The following is a 17,554-nucleotide window of genomic DNA, read 5'->3' on the forward strand; positions in this document are numbered from 1 at the left end:
CACATGCCCGCTGGGGGGCTGCCAGGAGCCTATTCTCTGCGCGGGGGCTTCCCGAGGGAGTGTCCCCCAGAGTTGGCAGTGTGTGCCTTCCTCAGTTCCCGAAATGGCCCTCAGTGCCCCCAGGTACCCGACGCTTGACCGGCTGTGTCGGGGGGAGTTAGCACTAAGACCAGAGCTGGTGACCGGGTTCTGGCCGGGGAAACGGCACCCTCTAGCAGACACGTAGGTGCCTCCAGACACGCGAGACCACACGGCGGTCGGATTGCCTGTGGGACGGGGGCAGGGGCCGAGTCCCGGCCCACCCCACCAAGCAGGTGGTGCTTGGAGTGAGACCTGAAATGGGAAAAGAGCCCAGGGCGCCCGGAGGAAGCCCCAGAGGCTGAGAACAACAGAGCGGCTGGTTCGGGTGCATCCAGACGGCCTGAGGTGGGAGACGAGGTTGGGGGAAGAGTCGGCGGGTCATGTGGGTCTCCCGGCATTTGGGGGCCTTGGCTGGGACTGCTGAGGTTGGATCTTTGAGGGTCTGAGTAGGGAGGGTGGACGGGGGTGCTGGTGCTGAGAAGATCTGGACCTTGTACCTCCCTGTAGGTAGAGCAGACAGGATTTGCAGGTGGTCAGGGTGGGATGTGGGAGAAACAAGGCTTCAGGGGCAGGGGGCTTTACGGGACCCGAGTTGTGTTTGGCCCTGAAAGAACCACATTGCCATCAGCAGGGAGGTGGGGAGCGAGAAGTCTGCAGCTGAGGCTGGTTTGCTGTGGGGTGGCTGGCGTGCTGCTGGCCTCTGTAGGGAGCCGGGTGCCCTGTGCTCCTCCCCGACAGGACGTATGGGGACTTGGCACCCCCCCACCTTTCCCCTGCTGCCCACCTGTCCTTTCCGGAGACGGGCCCTGCCTTCCTGGCCGCCCAGCTCTGATGGGGCCCTCCTGGGCTGTGCAAGGGTGTATGCCCAGGTGGCCCCTGAGCCTTGGACTGACAAAGAAGAGGCTTCCCTGAGCCTTGGTGCTCCGGTCGGACTGCAGATTCCAGGGCTTCCCAGAGACGTCTGTGTGTGTGTGTGTGTGTGTTTTCTTCTGGTGAACACCCTGCTGGCTGGGAGGTGCTCTCTGGCCCGGGGCTTCCCGTGCGGTTTGCTCCGGCTGCAGGAGCTGGGGGCTGGGAAGCAGCCCCCTCCGGCGGGGCTGGTGGGCTTGCGAGTGAGCGTGTGGGTTTGCGGGGGCACTGGCGGTAACGGGCCCGCTCTCCGCAGCCTGTGTACGTCCGGCGTGGTGCGGCTACATGTCAACAGCTGGCTGGAGGTGAGCTTCTGCCTGCCCCACAAGATCCACTACGCTGCCTCCAGCCTCATCCCCCCCGAGGCCATCGAGCGGAGCCTCAAAGCCATTCGGTGAGTGCCAGCCCTGCCCTCTGCCTGCGGGCCCTTCCCCAGAGCTGCTGCCTCAGGCTCCTGTGGTTGCTGCCTTCGGGAGTCCTCCTTTCTTCCTGCCCCAGCCCATGGCAGGTAAGGCCCTATGCAGAGAGAAGGGAAGGTGCCTATTTCGAGGTTTGCTTTTTGTCCAGATGGGACCAGCCACAGGTGTCCTCTGAGCCCTCTCAGCACCGCCGGGGCGATGAGGCTCTGTGCTCCCGGGTCTTCAGCCCAGGCCTGGGCTGTGCTCCAGCGGCCCAGCATCCTGGCGAGAAGCCAGACTGGGGGAGGAGTGCGCCCTCCTGGTGTTGCTCACCACTCACTGGGGCACTGCATCCGAATCAGAACTCCGGGAGCTCAGCGTCTTAGTTTAACTGGTCTCCTGCAAGGAAAGAGCTGAGCTGTTTTCGCAACCCCCCTGCCCAATTAAAGTTTCTTGTTTCCTTAAATATTTTTATGACTAAAAAAAGAAATCTGGGCACATTACAGAAGATTTGGAGATGAGAGGAAGCGGGGCACTACCTCGCCCTCTCTCCCTTGCCCAGTCTGTGCTCTAAGTGTGTCCTTCCTCCTGGACTTACTTGCTGAGTCTGTTTTTATGTAGTTTTGTTCATAGCTGCTGTGGGGATTTTGCTTTTCCAAATTTGGGACTCTCTGCTTGGAAAAGATTCATGTATGTTTTCAGTGAATAAATGTTTGCTGGGCAGTCCCAGGGAGGGGAGATGGAGTTGGGTTGCCGAGCCTTCCTCCACTCTGTTCCTGTTGTTTTTTCTGAGGGTCATAGTAATCCCTGTGGCTTTTTAAAGGCCCCTGGACACACCACTGCCCTTCTGTCTAACCGTTCCGATGGTCTCTTCTCTCGGGTCCAGTGTCTGTGGGGCCCGGGTATGTGCCTGGTCAGTTGACCTCGGACTCTGCTCTGCAGCCCGTACCACGCTCTGCTGCTGCTCAGTGACGAGAAGTCCCTGCTGGGCGAGCTGCCCCTCGACTGCTCCCCGGCCCTGGTGCGCGTGATCAAGACCACGTCCGCCGTGAAGAACCTGCAGCAGCTGGCCCAGGACGCAGATCTGGCCTTGCTGCAGGTAACTCCCTGTGGGCCCCGGGCACACGCCCTCCATGGGGAGAATGGTGGGGGAGGGGGGCATCTCAGAGCAGGTGGTCCTCGGGTGGAGGTGGGAGGTCAGGGCGTCAGGAAAGCAGACTGCCTATGTGCCGTGTCCCCAGGACCTCTCTAGTGAGGGGCTCCGCGTGGCCTGCCGTGGGGGAATGGGTCATTCCAAGCTCTGGAATCTGAGGCCTGGCTTCAGGGCTGGCTTTGTGAAGTGGCTGTGGGGCCGACGTTGTCTTCTGTGCCAGCAGTCAGGAGGCATGCGGCTCTCCAGGTGCTGGGGGCTTGCCGGGCGTCACTGTGAGAAACTGGTGGCACGGGTGCACTTGCCAGTGTGGGAGGTGAGGGCAGGCCCACCTGTGTGCGGAAGCGGGACCTGACCTGGGGGCCGACCAGACCCCTAGTGTGCGCGGTGAGGCCTGTGTTCTGTGTGGGGTCCTCCGCTTGCTGGGCTGGGCGCCTGTGCCTGCAGTTTCTCTTTTCGTGGCTCAAAGACTTGTTTGTTTTCGAGAGAGAGCGCACTCGTGCGCGTGAGCTGGGGATACTCGGGGCTGGGAGTCCCTAGCAGACGCCCTGTGGAGCGTGGAGCCAGGGCGCACGCAGAGCAGGGAGCCTGGTCAGGGTTGGTCTCACGTGGCTGAGATGCCGAACTGAGCTGACAACATGCAGAAGGCCCACCCGACGGAGCCGTCCAGGCGCCCCCACAGTTTCTGATGGGATGCAGGGCCCCTTGGTCCTGGCTGTGGCCTGGCTGGAGCCTGGGTGGGGGTCAGGGAATTCGGAGAAGCCCAAGTGGAAGCTGAAGGTCCCAGGGCAGTTGTACCTTCCTGAGTGACCTGTCCGCTGGGGTCTGGGCCTGTGGGCACCATGTGGCCACCAGGGGGCAGCAGGACCTGGCCCTGGAGCTTGGCTCTCTGAGGCTGTCTGAGGAAGAGGAGCCCAGGGGTGAGACCTGCCTGGGCGCCCCCTGTCACTCCCGCCCCACTGGAGACAGGCCTTTGGCCTTTGGTCGTTAGTGTGGGGTTGGGGGCGCTGAACTCCCAGGCTTGTGTGTCCCAAAGCAGCATTTTCTGGTTCTGCCGTCCAGGGCGAGTCCTTCCCTGTGGGTTTCCCATGTGCTTTGTCCATCCCTTGTGAGACTGGCTATGTACGGGTTCTGCCCTTGCGCACCGTCACCTGGACTCCTAGACTGGGGGCCCTGCTGTCTTTCGCAGCATCCACGAAACGGGCCTGATGCGCAGGTGGCTCTGTCCACACTGCAGAGCTTGTGCTCTGACGCATCCGGGCTGCGCTTTCGGAGCTTTCTGGCTTCTCGGTGTCTTCGGACACAGACTAAGCTTGGTGACACCCCCTTCAGTTCCCTGCCCAGCCTTCCCTGCCATCACCCTCCGCACTGAACCCTGTTCGAAGCAGGCTTTCCTGCTGGCTGCTGGTGGGCCTTGCCGGCCTCTTCACTCACCCCCTGGGGCCCGAGGTCAGCAGAGCTGCCTGAGGCCCGTTGGAGCCCCAGGCGCGATGGCCCCACGAGGGAGAAAGTGTCAGCTTCAGCGTGCATGTCCTCAGGTGACTTACCGTTGACTTGAGCTTTCAGGGTGCCCGGCCGGCTCGGTTGATGGAGCATGTGACTTGATCTTGGGGTCGTGAGTTTGAGCTCCGCAGTAGGTGTACGGGTTACCTAAGAAAAACTGAAGCCTTAAGTAATTCACGTTCCATCATCGGCAAAGTCAATATTTTGGGCTTTTCTTGTTTCACTTTTTTTGTTTAACTGTAATTAACATACAGTGTTGTCTTAGTTTCAGGGGTCCAGTGTGGTGAGTCCGAGATAAGGACACTGTTGCGTCCTTCACCTGTCTCCACATTCTCCCACCCTCCTGCCCTGTTTTGGGGTTTCTTGTCGTGATAAGGTTAATACGTTCTTAGAAAGATTCAAACATCAGGGGTGCCTGGCTAGGTGGGTTAATCCTCTGCCTTCGGCTCAGGTCATGATCTCAGGGTCCTGGGATCGAGCCCCACATCAGGCTCCCTGCTCTGCGGGGAGCCTGCATTCCCCTCTCTCTGCCTGCTGCTCTGCCTACTTGTGATCTCCGTCTGTCAAACAAATAAATAAAATCTTTAAAAAAAAAAAAGATTCGAACATCATGCAGATTAGAGGCAGGGAGAGTCCTGCAGTCCTGTGTCACAGAGGTCACTGCTGGAGATTCCTCCGGACCTTCTGCGTGTGTCCTTTCTTCACACATTATCTCTGGATCACAGAACCGGGATCGCACTGTCCATCCCTTGTGATTGGCTCCCCACAGACCTTCACATCCTACTCCCACGTCCTGCCACTGCATCTGCACAGGGGACTTTGCAGATGGTGAAGGGTTTTGAGGTGGGCCGTGACCCTGGGTTGTCCCCGCAGGGCCCTTGTGAGAGATGGCCAGGGGGTATGACCACGGAGGCAGGGAGTGGAGGGAGGTGGTCACGTGCCAAGGAAGGCTGCCGTGAGAGGGGGTTGGACAGCTTCTCCCCCAGAGTCTTCGGGGAGCGTGTCCCTGCTGAGAGCTGGACCTCTGGTCTCCGGAACGGCGCTCTGGCTGCGGGGAGTGGTGGGAGGCAGGCTCTACAGGGGAGGGCGGGGGCAGATGGCGGAAAGTGGCGTATCCTCACTTTGGAGCTGGTGTCATTGGGACTTGGGGTGAGAGGGAAGACCAGCAGTGACAGCTGTGGTTCCGGCCGTGTGGGCTCTGGTGTCCTGTTTGCTGAGGTGAGCTGCCGGCGCACGGAGCAGTGTCCCAGCCTCAGTGCTGGCCTGGGGAGGATCCTGTGGACCCACAGGAAGTGAGCGTCCCAGACCACACCAGGGACCAGTGGTAACGAGGGTGTTGTGTGTGCTGTGCCAGACGCCCAGGTGGGGGTCAGAGAGTCGGGCACTGTCCTCCCAGCTCCCGCTGTTGGCAGGTTTTCCAGCTCGCCGCCCACCTGGTGTACTGGGGCAAGGCCATCATCATCTACCCGCTGTGTGAGAACAACGTCTACATGCTTTCTCCCAATGCCAGCGTGTGTCTGTGAGTACCTCTGGTTGCCAGAGCCCAGGACGGTGCTCCCTGCTCAGCTGGACCCTCACTTGGGCGTGCTTGCTGGCCTCTGCTGTGTCCATGTTTTGATTGTGGCCTGCCCCAGGCCTGTGCTCTTTCGGCATTCAAAACCCCCATGCAGGTTCTGTGCTCCCTCACACCTGCTGGCCGGTGGGTGGTGGATGGGGTCCCTGGTGGGGGTTGGGAGCCTTGGGAGCTTTGGCCTCTGCCCATGGCTCCTGCTGCCCTCGAGGGAAAGCACCTGGGTTTGTCCTCATGGCTCCCACCCTGGGCACCTGCTATGCTGTGCCTCCCTGCTGCCCACTGTGGCTCACAGCGAGGGCATGGCTGTCCAGAAGCGAGGAGAGGCCTGCTGAGCTCATGGGCACGTTGCCTCACCTCTCCCCAGGTATTCCCCACTGGCCGAACAGTTCTCCCGCCAGTTTCCGGCTCATGACCTGCCCTCTGTCCTTGCTAAGTTCTCCTTGCCTGTCTCCTTATCAGAATTCAGGAACCCCCTTGCCCCCCCTGTGCAGGAGGTAAGTTGCAGGAGACCGGGAGTCTGGGAGCCACCAGCCTAGTGTCAGGTCCTCATCCCAGGGCTCTCAGTGCTGCTGCACTCCTAGCCTGGATTTTGGGGAGGAGGGGGCTTGGCTGCGTAGTTGGTACCTGTGACGTCAGGGTGACCAGGAGCTGGCTCCCAGCCAGGCCCACTGCAGACCGTGGGGCAGTCCCAAGTCCCACCCCCACCCCCGCTGGAGGCCGTCCTGACTGCCGAGAGCCGAGTGGTTAGAGCCGCTAAGAGGCCCAGGTGACAGGAGAGTGGTGACCTCTCCTGAGGGGAAGCTAAGTCAGCTTCGTTTTCACTGAGCTTGGGCCCTGCTTCCTGCTCTCTCCCCCTTCATGGTCCAGGTGGCCACAGGGTATGTGCGTCTAAGTCCTGAGCTCCCTGATCCCCAGAACCTCCTCATCCAGGAAGATCTGGAGAGGACAGGCCTGGGACAGGCCCCAGTGGGACCACTAGGGTTGCTGGGTGTGGCAAGGGCTCATCTAGGAAGGTACGAAGTGTATGGGATGAACAGGTGAATTCTGGGTCAGGTGCAGGCTCTGTCCAAGAATGAGCCTCTGCCCTCCTCCCCTGTGCGGAAGGCCTGGGGCTCTGTGGCTCGGGGCAGGGGCAGGACAGAGCCAGAGCCAGGGTGGGGCTGGTGTTGGGAGATCGGGCTTGGTGCTGTCAAGGCTTTGTTTTCAAGAGCAAAGTATCTTTTTAAATAAGTGTGAGATCTGTGAGGCAAAACCAATCCTTCAAAGGAAACCCTTTTCCTTCTTATTGTGAATGAGGAGGAGATCCTGGTTCTTGAGTTCATTCAGATGCTGAGCTGACGGAGTTCTGACGGCCTCTTTCATGAGGCCTTCGGTTTCCAGGAACCGAGCCAGGCTGTACCATCTGGAGAAAAGCCGCACTCTGCATCTGTGCCCCACGTCCCCCAGCAGAGCCGTCCTCACGGTCCAGACGGCAGGTGGATTTCCCAGGCCAAGCCTGGGGGGCCGCCGTGTGCTTGGTCAGGGGCTCGGATGGAGCTGGGTTTGGTTCCGCGCCGTCCCCGGGAGAGGCGTCTGCTTGTCAGGACTCCTGCTTCGGGGCCTGGAGTGCGCTCATTAGTGCTCATGAAGCCTCTTTGTTTTATTTTTTAATGGTAACTCTTTCGCAGGCCTTTTCCACTTTACTTGGTTAGACCAGGTCATAACGTGCCTAAGGTACCTGATGCCTCCCTGTTCCGTGCCTGGTCAGTCATCCCTTCCCAGGAGGGGACTCCGAAGCTGAGCAGGCAGATGTGCGACCTTCCTGCTCACCCGTGCTCAAGCTGGGCCTGCACAGGGCTCCTCGCTGGCCACGGGTGGGAGGGGTGGCCTCCATGTGCCAGGAGGACCACACCGCTCATTGGGACTCCGTGTCCGTGGGCAGGCTTCCAGGCCGAGCCAGGGAGAAGCCTGGGTGCCGTCGGAGCAGCTGCCTGCAGGGTCTTCCTGGGCAGTGTCCACGCCACAGCTGGCAGGTCCCCAGGGTCCCCGCTCCATGACAGGGGGTCTGAGCGGCGGGGCCGCGTAGTCGGCTCTGCTGCTCCGCTCTGGGCGTGAAAGGCCCTATGCTGGCGCTGCCCAAGTGTGCAGTGGGGGCAAGTGCAGGTGTGGCCCCGGGGCTCCTGTGCCCTTGCGCAGAGCAAGGAGCTGGTCTCTGCTGGCCGCTGGCAGGTCCTTTCCTAAGGTGGGGGTTGGGCCTCTCGAGCTCAGGGACCCCTCACCTCTGGCATGACTCGTGGGAGCCCTGGTTTCAGTCATGGCCTGGGTGCACCCCACGGGGACAGGGCAGTGGTGGGGAGCAGCCCCCTCCCTGGCCCTGGGCCACCTGCGGCTTCTCCTGCAGACCCAGCTCATTCAGATGGTGGTGTGGATGCTGCAGCACCGGCTGCTGGTGCAGCTGCACACCTACGTTTGCCTCATGGCCTCACCCAGCGAGGAGGAGCCCCACGCCCGGGAGGACGAGGTCCCCTTCACTGCCAGGGTCGGCGGCCGCAGCCTCAGCACGCCCAATGCTCTCAGCTTTGGCTCCCCAAGTAGGAGCCCCCTGCCCCGAGTGTCTGTGTGGTGGGTGGGGTGGTCGGGAGGGCGTGGTGGCGGGATCCCGATGCGGGCACTGCTGGGCGTGAATGAGGCACCTTCCCACGGCCGCACATGTGCACACACACCCGCCCTTTATGTGGGCCGCTGGGGCCTCCCACGGGCAGCCTCTGTCCCCCGCTGAGCCTCCTTCGAAGGAGGCAGGAGACCCCGCTCCCTGGCCTCCCTGCCACTCTGTGCCTCTGGGCTCTGGAGCAGGGCCTCGTTCAAGCCAGGAGCAGCCTGGGATCTGAGCCCATTTCCCACCGTCCCTGGGAGGGTGGCTGGCCTCGCTGGGCCGGGGCCTGTGAGGGGACACGGACTCTCACAGTCACTTCTTGGCAGAGCTGTTGTGGCCGCTGCGTGCGCCCAAAGAATGCGGTCCATTGCCAAGCCCCAGGTGCCCTGGGCTCCCCCAGGCTCGGGGGACACGAAGGGCTGGAACTAGACTGAGGCCTGACCTTACCTTCAGCTTCAGTGCAAGGACCAGCCTTGCCCGGGGCCGCTCTTGTCCCTCTTTGGTGGGGGGGTGGGATGAGCAGGCCTGTCGGGGGGTGTGGCAGCAGATTCCCGGTAGACATGGGCACAGTGGGTGCACCAGGGCGTGTGTGGGGGACTGGCTGTTCCCTGATCCGTGCCCACCACAGCCAGCAGTGACGACATGACGCTCACCAGCCCCAGCATGGATAACTCCAGCGCGGAGCTCCTGCCCGGTGGGGACTCTCCCCTGAACAAGAGGATGACAGAGAACCTGCTGGCCAGCCTGTCCGAGCATGAGCGGGCGGCCATCCTCAGCGTGCCTGCGGCCCAGAACCCCGAGGACCTCCGCATGTTTGCCAGGTGGGGGCAGGGTGACCCCGGGGCTGGGCCGGTTCTGGCATCAGAGCAGAAGGTGGGTGGGGGCTTGGCCAGCAGGACGCAGCTTCCGTCCTGTGATGACCACTGGCCGTTGCTGGTGGTGCTGGTGTCTTGGGCATGAGGTGTCCCCAGCTGGTGCCTGTGACGCCAGGCCTGGGGCCTCTGCCTGTGGGGTCTCTCCAGGACTTCCTGGTGCTTCCCGTTAACTTTTTCAGAAGCTGCGGCAGGTTCCTGCCCTCTTGAGGCCTGTGGGGATCTCCCGCACTGGGAAGGCTCTTCACCCGGGCTGGGGTTGCTGGTGTCCAGGACCCCCACACCATGAGTGACAGACTGTCAAACCCGGCTTTGACTTGGGGGCTCTGTGGGTTTCAGGTTTTCGGTTGCCCTGGGAAGCTCCCAGTCAGGAACCGCATGCCAGGCAGCCGGGCCCAGGCCTCTGCACTGGCCCCAGCCCACACAGCCCTAGAGCAGTGACCTCGTCTGGGCCCGTAGCCACACGGGAGCCACTGCCACAGCAGCACGGCGGGCCTGTCCCCCCGCACTTCCCCGTCAGGGTGCCGTGGGCAGACGTGGCCTTCAGGCTCAGGTGGCTCCAGGGTGTGAACAGGGCCCACGAGGGCAGCAGGCCTGGAGCCCTCACCCGCCCCTCCGTCTGTGCCGGGTCTGCTCAGGTCTGCGGGATGCTCAGCGCGGACCCCCTCCCATGGCTGCCTGGCCTCACACTGCCTGCCCCTCGCCCCAGGCTCCTACACTACTTCCGTGGCCGCCACCACCTGGAGGAGATCATGTACAACGAGAACACACGGCGCTCCCAGCTGCTCACGTTGTTCGACAAGTTCCGCAGCGTGTTGGTCGTGACAGCCCACGAGGACCCGGTCATTGCTGTCTTCCAAGCGCTGCTCCCGTGAGCCGGGCCCAGGACGACACTGAGGAGGTGGCAGGCTGCTGCTGTGGGCGCTGGGCTGTCCCCCCGCCCCAGGGCCCCCCACGCCCCCGGCTAGGCTGAGCCCTCTGAGGCCCGAGTGGATCCAGCAGCAGCCTTGGGGTGGATGCCCTCCCTGTTCTTGTCCTCACCTGGTCCTTAAACTGCCTCTGTGTCTGAGCTGAGGAGACGAGGCTCCCCGCTGGAAGGAGTGTCCAGGACTCAGGCCTGCTGGCCTCCTGCGCAGAGTCAGGGTGTGCTTCTCTCAGACCCTCCTCCCAACCCTGCCCTCGTTCCCTGGTCCCATCCGCTGCTGCCTTCCTCATGGCCACCCTGGGACTTACAGAGAACTGTGTCTGACATGAGAGCGGAGGAGAGCCCGGCTGTGCCATGTGCCCTCTGCTGCTCCTGTGAGTCCTGGGCATTTTGCAGCCTGGCCCCTGCAACGGCTCTTGTGTTCACCAGGAGCCTCGTGACCAAGCTGTCACCACCAGCACCCCCGCCCCGGGACTCCTGCTGCACAAGGGCCTGGGCCGATGCCCGTCTTTGGGGTGAGTCTGCCCTGGTGCCCTCCAGCTTCCCTCACACAGACCTGAGGGACAGTGTGCCTAGCCTGCACCCGCAGGGCCTCCAGAGTCCGGTGCTGGAGGGGGAACCGACTGCAAGCACATGTTGACCCCTGAGGGGGCTCTGGCCGAGACACAGGCAATAACGTTTTCTAGACATAAAGTGTTTATTGGGTTTTTACAGAATTAAAAAGCCTCGTGGGTGCAGACGCTCACTGCGGGCCCGCTCTGTGTGTTCTGCTCAGCCGTTCTGTCCACCACGCTGACCCAGGGGCTGCCCCGGACATAGAAGCGCAGGGGCTTCTGGGCCCATTCTCCTGCCTGGCCGATGCCCACACGGGCTGCCGCCACCACAGCGGGCTCCCTGGTCCCCGGGGCGCTGTGCTCCATCCACACAGCTGTGTCGGCAGCCAGGTCCCGCTGGTCGAAGCTCTTGTCGATGGCCAGGGCCTGGCACAGCTTGGAGGGGCCACTGCACAGCTCGCGGTCCTTGAGGGCTCGGCCCACGGTGCCCTTGCGGAGGGCGTTTCGAAGCTGCCGCATGGTCTCCAGGCCCCCCAGGGGCTCCAGGGCTCGCAGCAGGACACACGCCCCGTCCCCTGGGTGACAGACAGCCTAGAAAGCCAAGCCTCCCCGGGCTGTTGCCCTCCCTACACCGGGGCGCACACGGTGCTATGGCCGTGAAGCGGCTGCCTTCCTGAGCACCGGACACCTGCTGCCTCCACCCCCACAGACCGGGACCTGCAGGTGCCTGGGCCACTAGGTGGGGTGTGCCTGGGAAGCCCGAATGCCTGACCACCAGCTAGGGACAGCCCGGTGGCTGCTGGTAGCCGGCCTCCTCCTGGCTTGGTCTGGTTTGGAGACTGGCAGCACCTGTGAGGCTGCGGAAGAAAGCCCCGGGAGCCAGTCATCTGTGGGCGTGGCTAGCCCCCCCCCCCCCCCCCGGGAGGCAGCAGGCTCAGGCCTGGGTGCCCCGTCTGCCGTATCCACTAGGTGTCCGCTAGGCAAGGTCGCTGGCTCAGAGCAGCCACTCTGCACTCGTGCACTGAGCGAGTCCTGCCTGGGGACCCGTGCAGGAGGAGACGCCAGCACACAGCCCCTCTCCTCCCCTGGGGCCCCTCCGCGTGTCAGTCCACCGACCCCTGACATCAAGAGTCACGCCTCACTGACTGAGGCTCCCCAGTCTGAGCTACTTTTAGGGATCAGTGGATGGACACCCTGGGTCTAGGGGCTCACTGGAGAGGGCGCGTCTGCCCTAATCCCCTGCACAGCTGGGAACAGTATGACTGGACCCTGGCGAGAAAAACCAGGATCGTCTGGCAACTCTGCTCGGACGGCTAACCGCCCCCCACCAGGGTTCGCAGAGGCTCAGGTGGCCAGCCGCTTTCCACTCTTGGACCTTGGCCACAAGGGCCCCCCCACTGGCATCCGGGAGCCCCGAGTGGACGCAGCAGCCAGGCCTTCTCAAGTAGCCAGCAGCTGGCAAGTGCGGGGGCTTCGGGACCAGATGCCCCTTAAACAGCCAGTCCTCAAAGGACCTCAGGAAATACTTGGTCACGCAAAACCGCGCCGTTCCTGTGCCTCCGGCTCCTGGGCTCGTCCCAGCCCACCAGCGGCATGGCTCCCTGTGGTGCCACACGAGTGCCTCACTGCACATGGGGTGAAGGGGCAGCCTCTCCCAACATCCCCACATCCCAATCCTGGAGTACATCCGAGTCCCTCCCCCTGACGAAAACCTGACACCCTAACCTCTTCCTGCCAGGTCTCCCCGTCCTCACCTGCTAGTCCTGTCTACACGGCCTGCCCTCCTGGTGTCTGTGCTGCCTCCACCCTGCCATGTACTTGGCCTCTCCCTCCCTCCCTCTGCCTCACAACCCTTGGCCTTGACAGTCTGCACCCACGTGGTTTCCTGCCCCCCCCCAACCTGGATGGTCACATGTCCACAAAGTGACGTGCCACCTCCAATGTATGCCCTGTCCACTGTACCTCCCCCCATCCCAAAATCCTGCCCTCCTCCCCTTCCTTGTGACCACGGCCCTGGGTATCGCTAGACCCCGTGAGTCCCCTTGTCTGAATTCAGGCCGGCTCCACAAGAGCGGGTTGGTTCTAGTAAAAGCCAGACAGCCAAGGAGGACCAGAGGACCCTCTGGGATGGCCCCTACCACCCTCTCAACACCTGCTTTGTGCTGGGCACAGGAACCATCCTTCAGCCCCTGTGGCTCTGACACTCGACGTGTCTAGCTCTCTGCTTGGTGCCATCACAACTCCCAGGTCATTGGACTCATTCAGCAAATGTGTGTGACACACAGCATGCCCGACCCAAGCTTCTTACTGGTCTCCTCAAGCATTCGCTCTTCTCGGGATGGGCCCTGGCAAGATTCGACAGATACAGAGGCTGGGACTGGCCAGGTGGAGTGGGCCGGGCAGACCCTGCTCCTGGTCAGCAATGCCTCTGGCAGGACAATGCCGGGGACTCTCCCTTCTGAGCATAGGCCTTCGGCTCCCAGTGGGACACAGGCTGTTCCACAGCAGGTGTCCCAGGCTGAGCGGGTTCTCCCGGGAGCTCCAGACCAGCGTTGCTCCACTCGGCACTATGGACATCGGGGGCCGTTCCGTGCCTCGTGAGCCATCCGGCAGCATGCCTGGCCTCCACCTGCCAGACACTGGTCGCACGTCTCCAGCTGGGATGACCACACCTCTTTGGACGTTGCCTAATAGTGGCTCCCCAGGTGGCAAAACCATCCCCAGTTGAGGATGACTGGTTCAGACCCCGCAACCGACCACCTGATGAAGCTCTGGCTTCAGGTCAACTCAGGCTGACCACACCCTTGTGTTCCCACAACTCACCCTCCCAGATCAGCCCTGGTCATAGGAGATCTCAGCTTTGAGGTTTGTGATCATTGGTGTCCTTGTAGAGCCTGTCAGCTCTGTGTTCAGGTCAGCCCATGACCTCTGTCCATGGGGGGCCCCAGGCACCTACCACCACCCAGACGGCGTAGCCAGAGCTCCTAAAGCCCTGGCCTAGCTTAGCAGGGACACCCGTCCGTGCCTGTCCTCCCGGATCTCCCAGCTGCCAGTTCAGGGGGCAGTGCCCGAGGCCTCCTGCTGCCCTGTCACCCCAGCACCGCTCACCTCGGCTGGAGACGTTCATGCAGAAGTACATGCCATAGATGACGTACACGTACAGAGTGCCCGGCTTCATGAACATGCCACGGTTGCGCGGGGTCTGCCGGCCACCCCTAGAGTGCGCGGCTTCATCCTCTGGCCCCACGTATGCCTCCGTCTCCACGATGCGGCCGCGGAGCTCTGTGCCGTCATCAAGTCGTCGAACCAGTACCTGTGGGCAGTGTGTCTGCTCAGAGCCTGGAGGGGCAGGGGGCACCCTCAATCGTGACAGCCCGCAGCCTGGGCCTCACCTCCCCAGTTCAGGGTGCATCGGGGCACCCAGACCCAGCCAGGCCCCCACGGTCCCCCTCACCCGTCCCAGGAACACAGGCCCTGCTACGTATCCTGTCCCCAGGGGGCAGCTGTTTCAGGCTCTGGCCAGGGCCAGGCTGGGGAAAACCAGCACTAGTGAGTCCGCACACTTCAAGTCTTCTCGGTGGGGTCCTCCATCTCCCTGCCTCCTCCTCACCCTGCCCCCTTTGGATTTAAATGCTTAGCCTGGGATAAGGCAGCATGGAGGGCACAGGGCACCAGTGTTGTCCTCCACACAGCTGCCCAGGATGCCCAGAACCTGTGCGGCCCCTTCCACCTGGACTGACCACAAAGGACCACCCTACTTGGCTCCCACCCCCGGCTCTGAAAGGCCCTTCTGAGCAGCGGGAGCAGCTGCCTGCAGGGGCCCCGGCCTGGACTGCAGGCCTGGGTATAGCTAGCTCCACAAGGAGTAGGTCAGAGCAGGCCGTCTGCCAGGGAGATGAGCTGGCTGCAGCTGGCTCAGGCGGCACCCTGGGGCAGGGGTGAGGCCCGGAGCCGCCCGAAGGGCCAGCTGAGGACGGGGCAGGGGCGGGTGCTCTCGGGTGAGCCGAACACCAAGGAGAGCAGGGCAGGCCACAGGGGAGCCAGGGAGGAACGGAGTTTTCCCCCGCCTGATCCCGGGCCACAGGACAATACCTGTCCCAGAAATGCCCGTGCCAGGGCGACAGCGGGTTGGTCGAAAAACTCCGATCCCAGCCGTGCAGAGCGGCTTTTTGGGCTTGAGAAGTAGATGCTGCGCTGGGGGCCCAGGGAGGCAGGCTGCCCCAAGCAGGGCTCCGTAGGGGAGGGCGTTGGGGCTCCGTGCAGGTCACTCCCGGGCTCTTCTGCCTCCAGCAGTCGCTTTTTCTGCCCGATTCTGCGGGAGAGCTGTAAGGGGAGTGGACCGATCTCCTGAACAGGTTTGGTGGTGACGTTGGACTCAGGGAGGCGAAGGACTATATTCGACAGCCTGCCTCCTCGAACAGCGGAGACCACCCCGTCCTGGGTTGTTCCAGGTGCAAAGGGAGTGCTGTACCTGCCGTGTGCAGCCCCACGCTGAGCCCCGGGAGACCTTGGGAAATGCCTGCACAGCTCGACTGGCTGTGGGTGCAGTGGCCGAGCGGCCACTCTGACCCACACCCGGTCTGCTGCAGATGATGCGCAGGCTGATGGCAAAGGGCTGCACGGCCTGGGGAGGGGACATAGGGCGCGCGAGCCTAGGACGAAGGGCTGCTGTCCTGATTCCCACCCGTGACATGGAGCCCAAACTTCCAGTCTTGTTTTTGGAACCTAGCCTTTTGCAGCAACCCTAACCGGGAATTAATTATTTTCTTTTATATTTACTTACCTAAGTACTCTCTACACCCAATATGGGGCTCAAACTCACAACCCCAGCATCCAGAGTCACATGCTCTTCCACCCGGGCCGGCCATGACCTTGATGGGGCTTGGCCAAGGACCGCTCACAGTCCTTGTGTCCTCCACACTCCCTCCCACCCGGCTGCCGTGTTGGCAAGGCTCCCACTGTGTCATCCCCTCCTCAGAATGTCCAGGAAGGCCTGACATGCAGGGGTCAGGAGGTCTTCTTTGCTCCAACCCAAGTGCTCAAGGCAGGACCCCTGGTGAGTCCCCAGCTGTCCTCACTCAGGACCCAGGTGTCGTCCTAAGGAGCAGTGGAGAAAAGGCGAGGTCTCCCAGGGGACAAGACGTAACCTCCCACCTGCTACCACACAGCCCGGGAAGCCTGAGCAGACACTGTTCTGGGACCAGCTGCTCTACCGGTGGGAGAAGACGATGAGCAGGTGAGCCCCGGGGCCTGGAAACACCCTGGGCAAGGCCTGGTTCTCGGTAGTACCCACACCTCCTCCGCACGTGACAGACCCAGTATTTTTAACATCAGCGCTGATGTTCCATCTTGAAAGGAGACAGCCAGTCTACTGAGAGTGGACGCTGACGTGACCGTCTTCGCAGCCCAGCCCAGCCCATCTGCCAGCCCCCGCCGTGGGCTCAGACGCTGGGTCGCTGCCACCCGGAGTCTGGCCTCCCGCCTGCCTCATGGCACTCGGGTCATTCTCCGTCAGGCGAAAGTGCCCTGGACTGAGGCCTAGAAAGGCCTCAGTTTCTCTATCAGAGACTAAAATCTGAACCTGACCCCGCACCGCACTCAGCGAGCCGGCCTCAGATCCCTACCTGCGCCTCCTGCATCCCCGCTCTGGTTAGAAATGAGGGTTCCCCACAGAGGGGACCCGGGACACCCACGGAGTCTGCCTGTTTCCTCCTCAGAAGGAAGGGAGCCCGCATCTGTGGCGGGGGGTGGGAGGAGGGCCTCCGGCCAGAGTGGTGCCCCCCCGTGGAGGGCTGGAGCGAGCCCGGCCCGGACGTGGGTTAGTCCGAGGGACCCACGAGCCCTCCATCCACACCCGCCAAACAAGGGCTTAGGGCGTCCAGGGCGACCCTTTATCAGGCCACTGCCACTGCGGCCACCGCGGGTCACTTCTGCGGCAGCCTGGCCGCCGGGCAGGACAAGTCTGAGCTGGACCCCAGGGCGCCGCACGCGACCAAGACACCGGAGCCTGGGGCTGCTCCAGGACTCCACCGCCAGCCCCCGGTCGGTCCGCGCCTTTTCCAAAGGCGGAGGAGCAGCCGAGCCGGGGCCGCTCGGGGCGGGGGGGGGGCGGCTCTGGGCCCCGGGGCGGGTCCTCGGGCGAGCGCGGGGCGGCAGTGCGCCCGCACCCGGGCGCACACTCACCTGCGCCGCACCGCGCACCGGCATCCCGCGACTCCCGGCGCCCCCGCCCGCCCCGACGCGACCCCGGAAGTGCCGCGGGCGCCTGCGCGGAGGAGGACGGAAGCCCGGCGGGGCGGTACAGACCCGCCCCCGGAGGAGGGGTCGGGCGGGGGGTTGGTCCTCGGGTCCCGGACAAAGGCCCGGGAGCTGCTGGGACGCTGGCGGCGGGAGAAGGCGGGGACAGCGGCGGGATTGGGGAGAGAGCCCCCGCAGCCCGGTTCCCCTCCTAGTGCCCTGCGTTCCGCCCCCACGCGCGCGGGGGTCCACGCACGGCCGCCAGCCGGGGGTCAGACCCCCGAGAGCGCTGGTTCTCGAGGGGCCCCGGCTGGGGGCTGGGGGTCGCATACGCTTGGGTGGGGTAACCGGGAGCAAGCGTGGGGGAGGCGGCGGCCAAGCTCCGGTCCTCGGGAGACCCCTTCGTTGACGGCGGCTCCGGGAGGCCCTTGGGAGGAGAGGGCCTGGGGAGTGGGCCAGGAAGGCGGGCCGGGAAGCGGATGCCGGGCCCCTCCGGAAGCCCCCGGCCCCGCCCGGGTCATCCTCACCGGCTGGAGCGGGGGTCCTGTCTGCAGTGCGCCCCGCCCCTTCAGCCGCGCGGAGGGGCCCAGAGGAGCCCGCCCACGTCCTCCGCGGGCTGGCGGGATCGTGGCCAGCCTCCTCGAGAGGCCGGAGCCCCGGTCCCGGGAACGCCCGGCTTGCGGCTGTCGGGGAGCAGCCCGCCCTCCACCTCTGATGCTG

At 63.5% G+C, this 17,554-nt stretch overlaps 2 protein-coding genes across 18 annotated transcripts in view; one reads left to right on the top strand and one right to left on the bottom strand.

Annotated features, from left to right (window-relative positions):
* The window catches only part of NPRL3 (NPR3 like, GATOR1 complex subunit), a 38,048-nt gene extending 27,260 nt beyond the window's left edge, over positions 1-10,788 (top strand). For 9 of the 16 annotated variants that reach the window (XM_082713659.1, XM_082713674.1, XM_082713669.1 and 6 more), the window contains 7 exons: positions 1,247-1,384; positions 2,331-2,487; positions 5,454-5,560; positions 5,979-6,108; positions 7,995-8,215; positions 8,903-9,067; positions 9,828-10,788. In XM_082713659.1, coding sequence (XP_082569785.1) covers positions 1,247-1,384; positions 2,331-2,487; positions 5,454-5,560; positions 5,979-6,108; positions 7,995-8,215; positions 8,903-9,067; positions 9,828-9,993 — 1,084 coding nt within the window. In that variant the 3' untranslated portion in view covers positions 9,994-10,788. Of the gene's footprint in view, positions 1-1,246; positions 1,385-2,330; positions 2,488-5,453; positions 5,561-5,978; positions 6,109-7,994; positions 8,216-8,874; positions 9,068-9,827 lie in introns of all 16 variants that reach the window. The other 7 variants (XM_082713660.1, XM_082713662.1, XM_082713670.1 and 4 more) reach the window with 1 other exon arrangement.
* On the bottom strand, positions 10,722-16,887 carry MPG (N-methylpurine DNA glycosylase). 2 transcript variants are annotated; one of them, XM_082713716.1, is made up of 4 exons: positions 16,781-16,887; positions 14,690-14,920; positions 13,706-13,910; positions 10,722-11,172 (listed from the first exon to the last, which is right to left on the bottom strand). In XM_082713716.1, exons 1-4 carry the CDS (start codon positions 16,802-16,804, stop codon positions 10,760-10,762), a joined length of 873 nt encoding a protein of 290 aa, XP_082569842.1. In that variant the 5' UTR covers positions 16,805-16,887; the 3' UTR covers positions 10,722-10,759. The 2 variants fall into 2 exon arrangements, with proteins under 2 accessions (XP_082569842.1, XP_082569843.1); XM_082713717.1 differs by lacking the exon at positions 16,781-16,887 and adding an exon at positions 16,222-16,638.
* Between the last annotated feature and the right edge of the window lie 667 nt (positions 16,888-17,554).

The sequence above is a fragment of the Mustela nivalis genome (assembly GCF_964662115.1).
Source record: "Mustela nivalis genome assembly, chromosome: 19".
NCBI lineage: Eukaryota > Metazoa > Chordata > Mammalia > Carnivora > Mustelidae > Mustela > Mustela nivalis.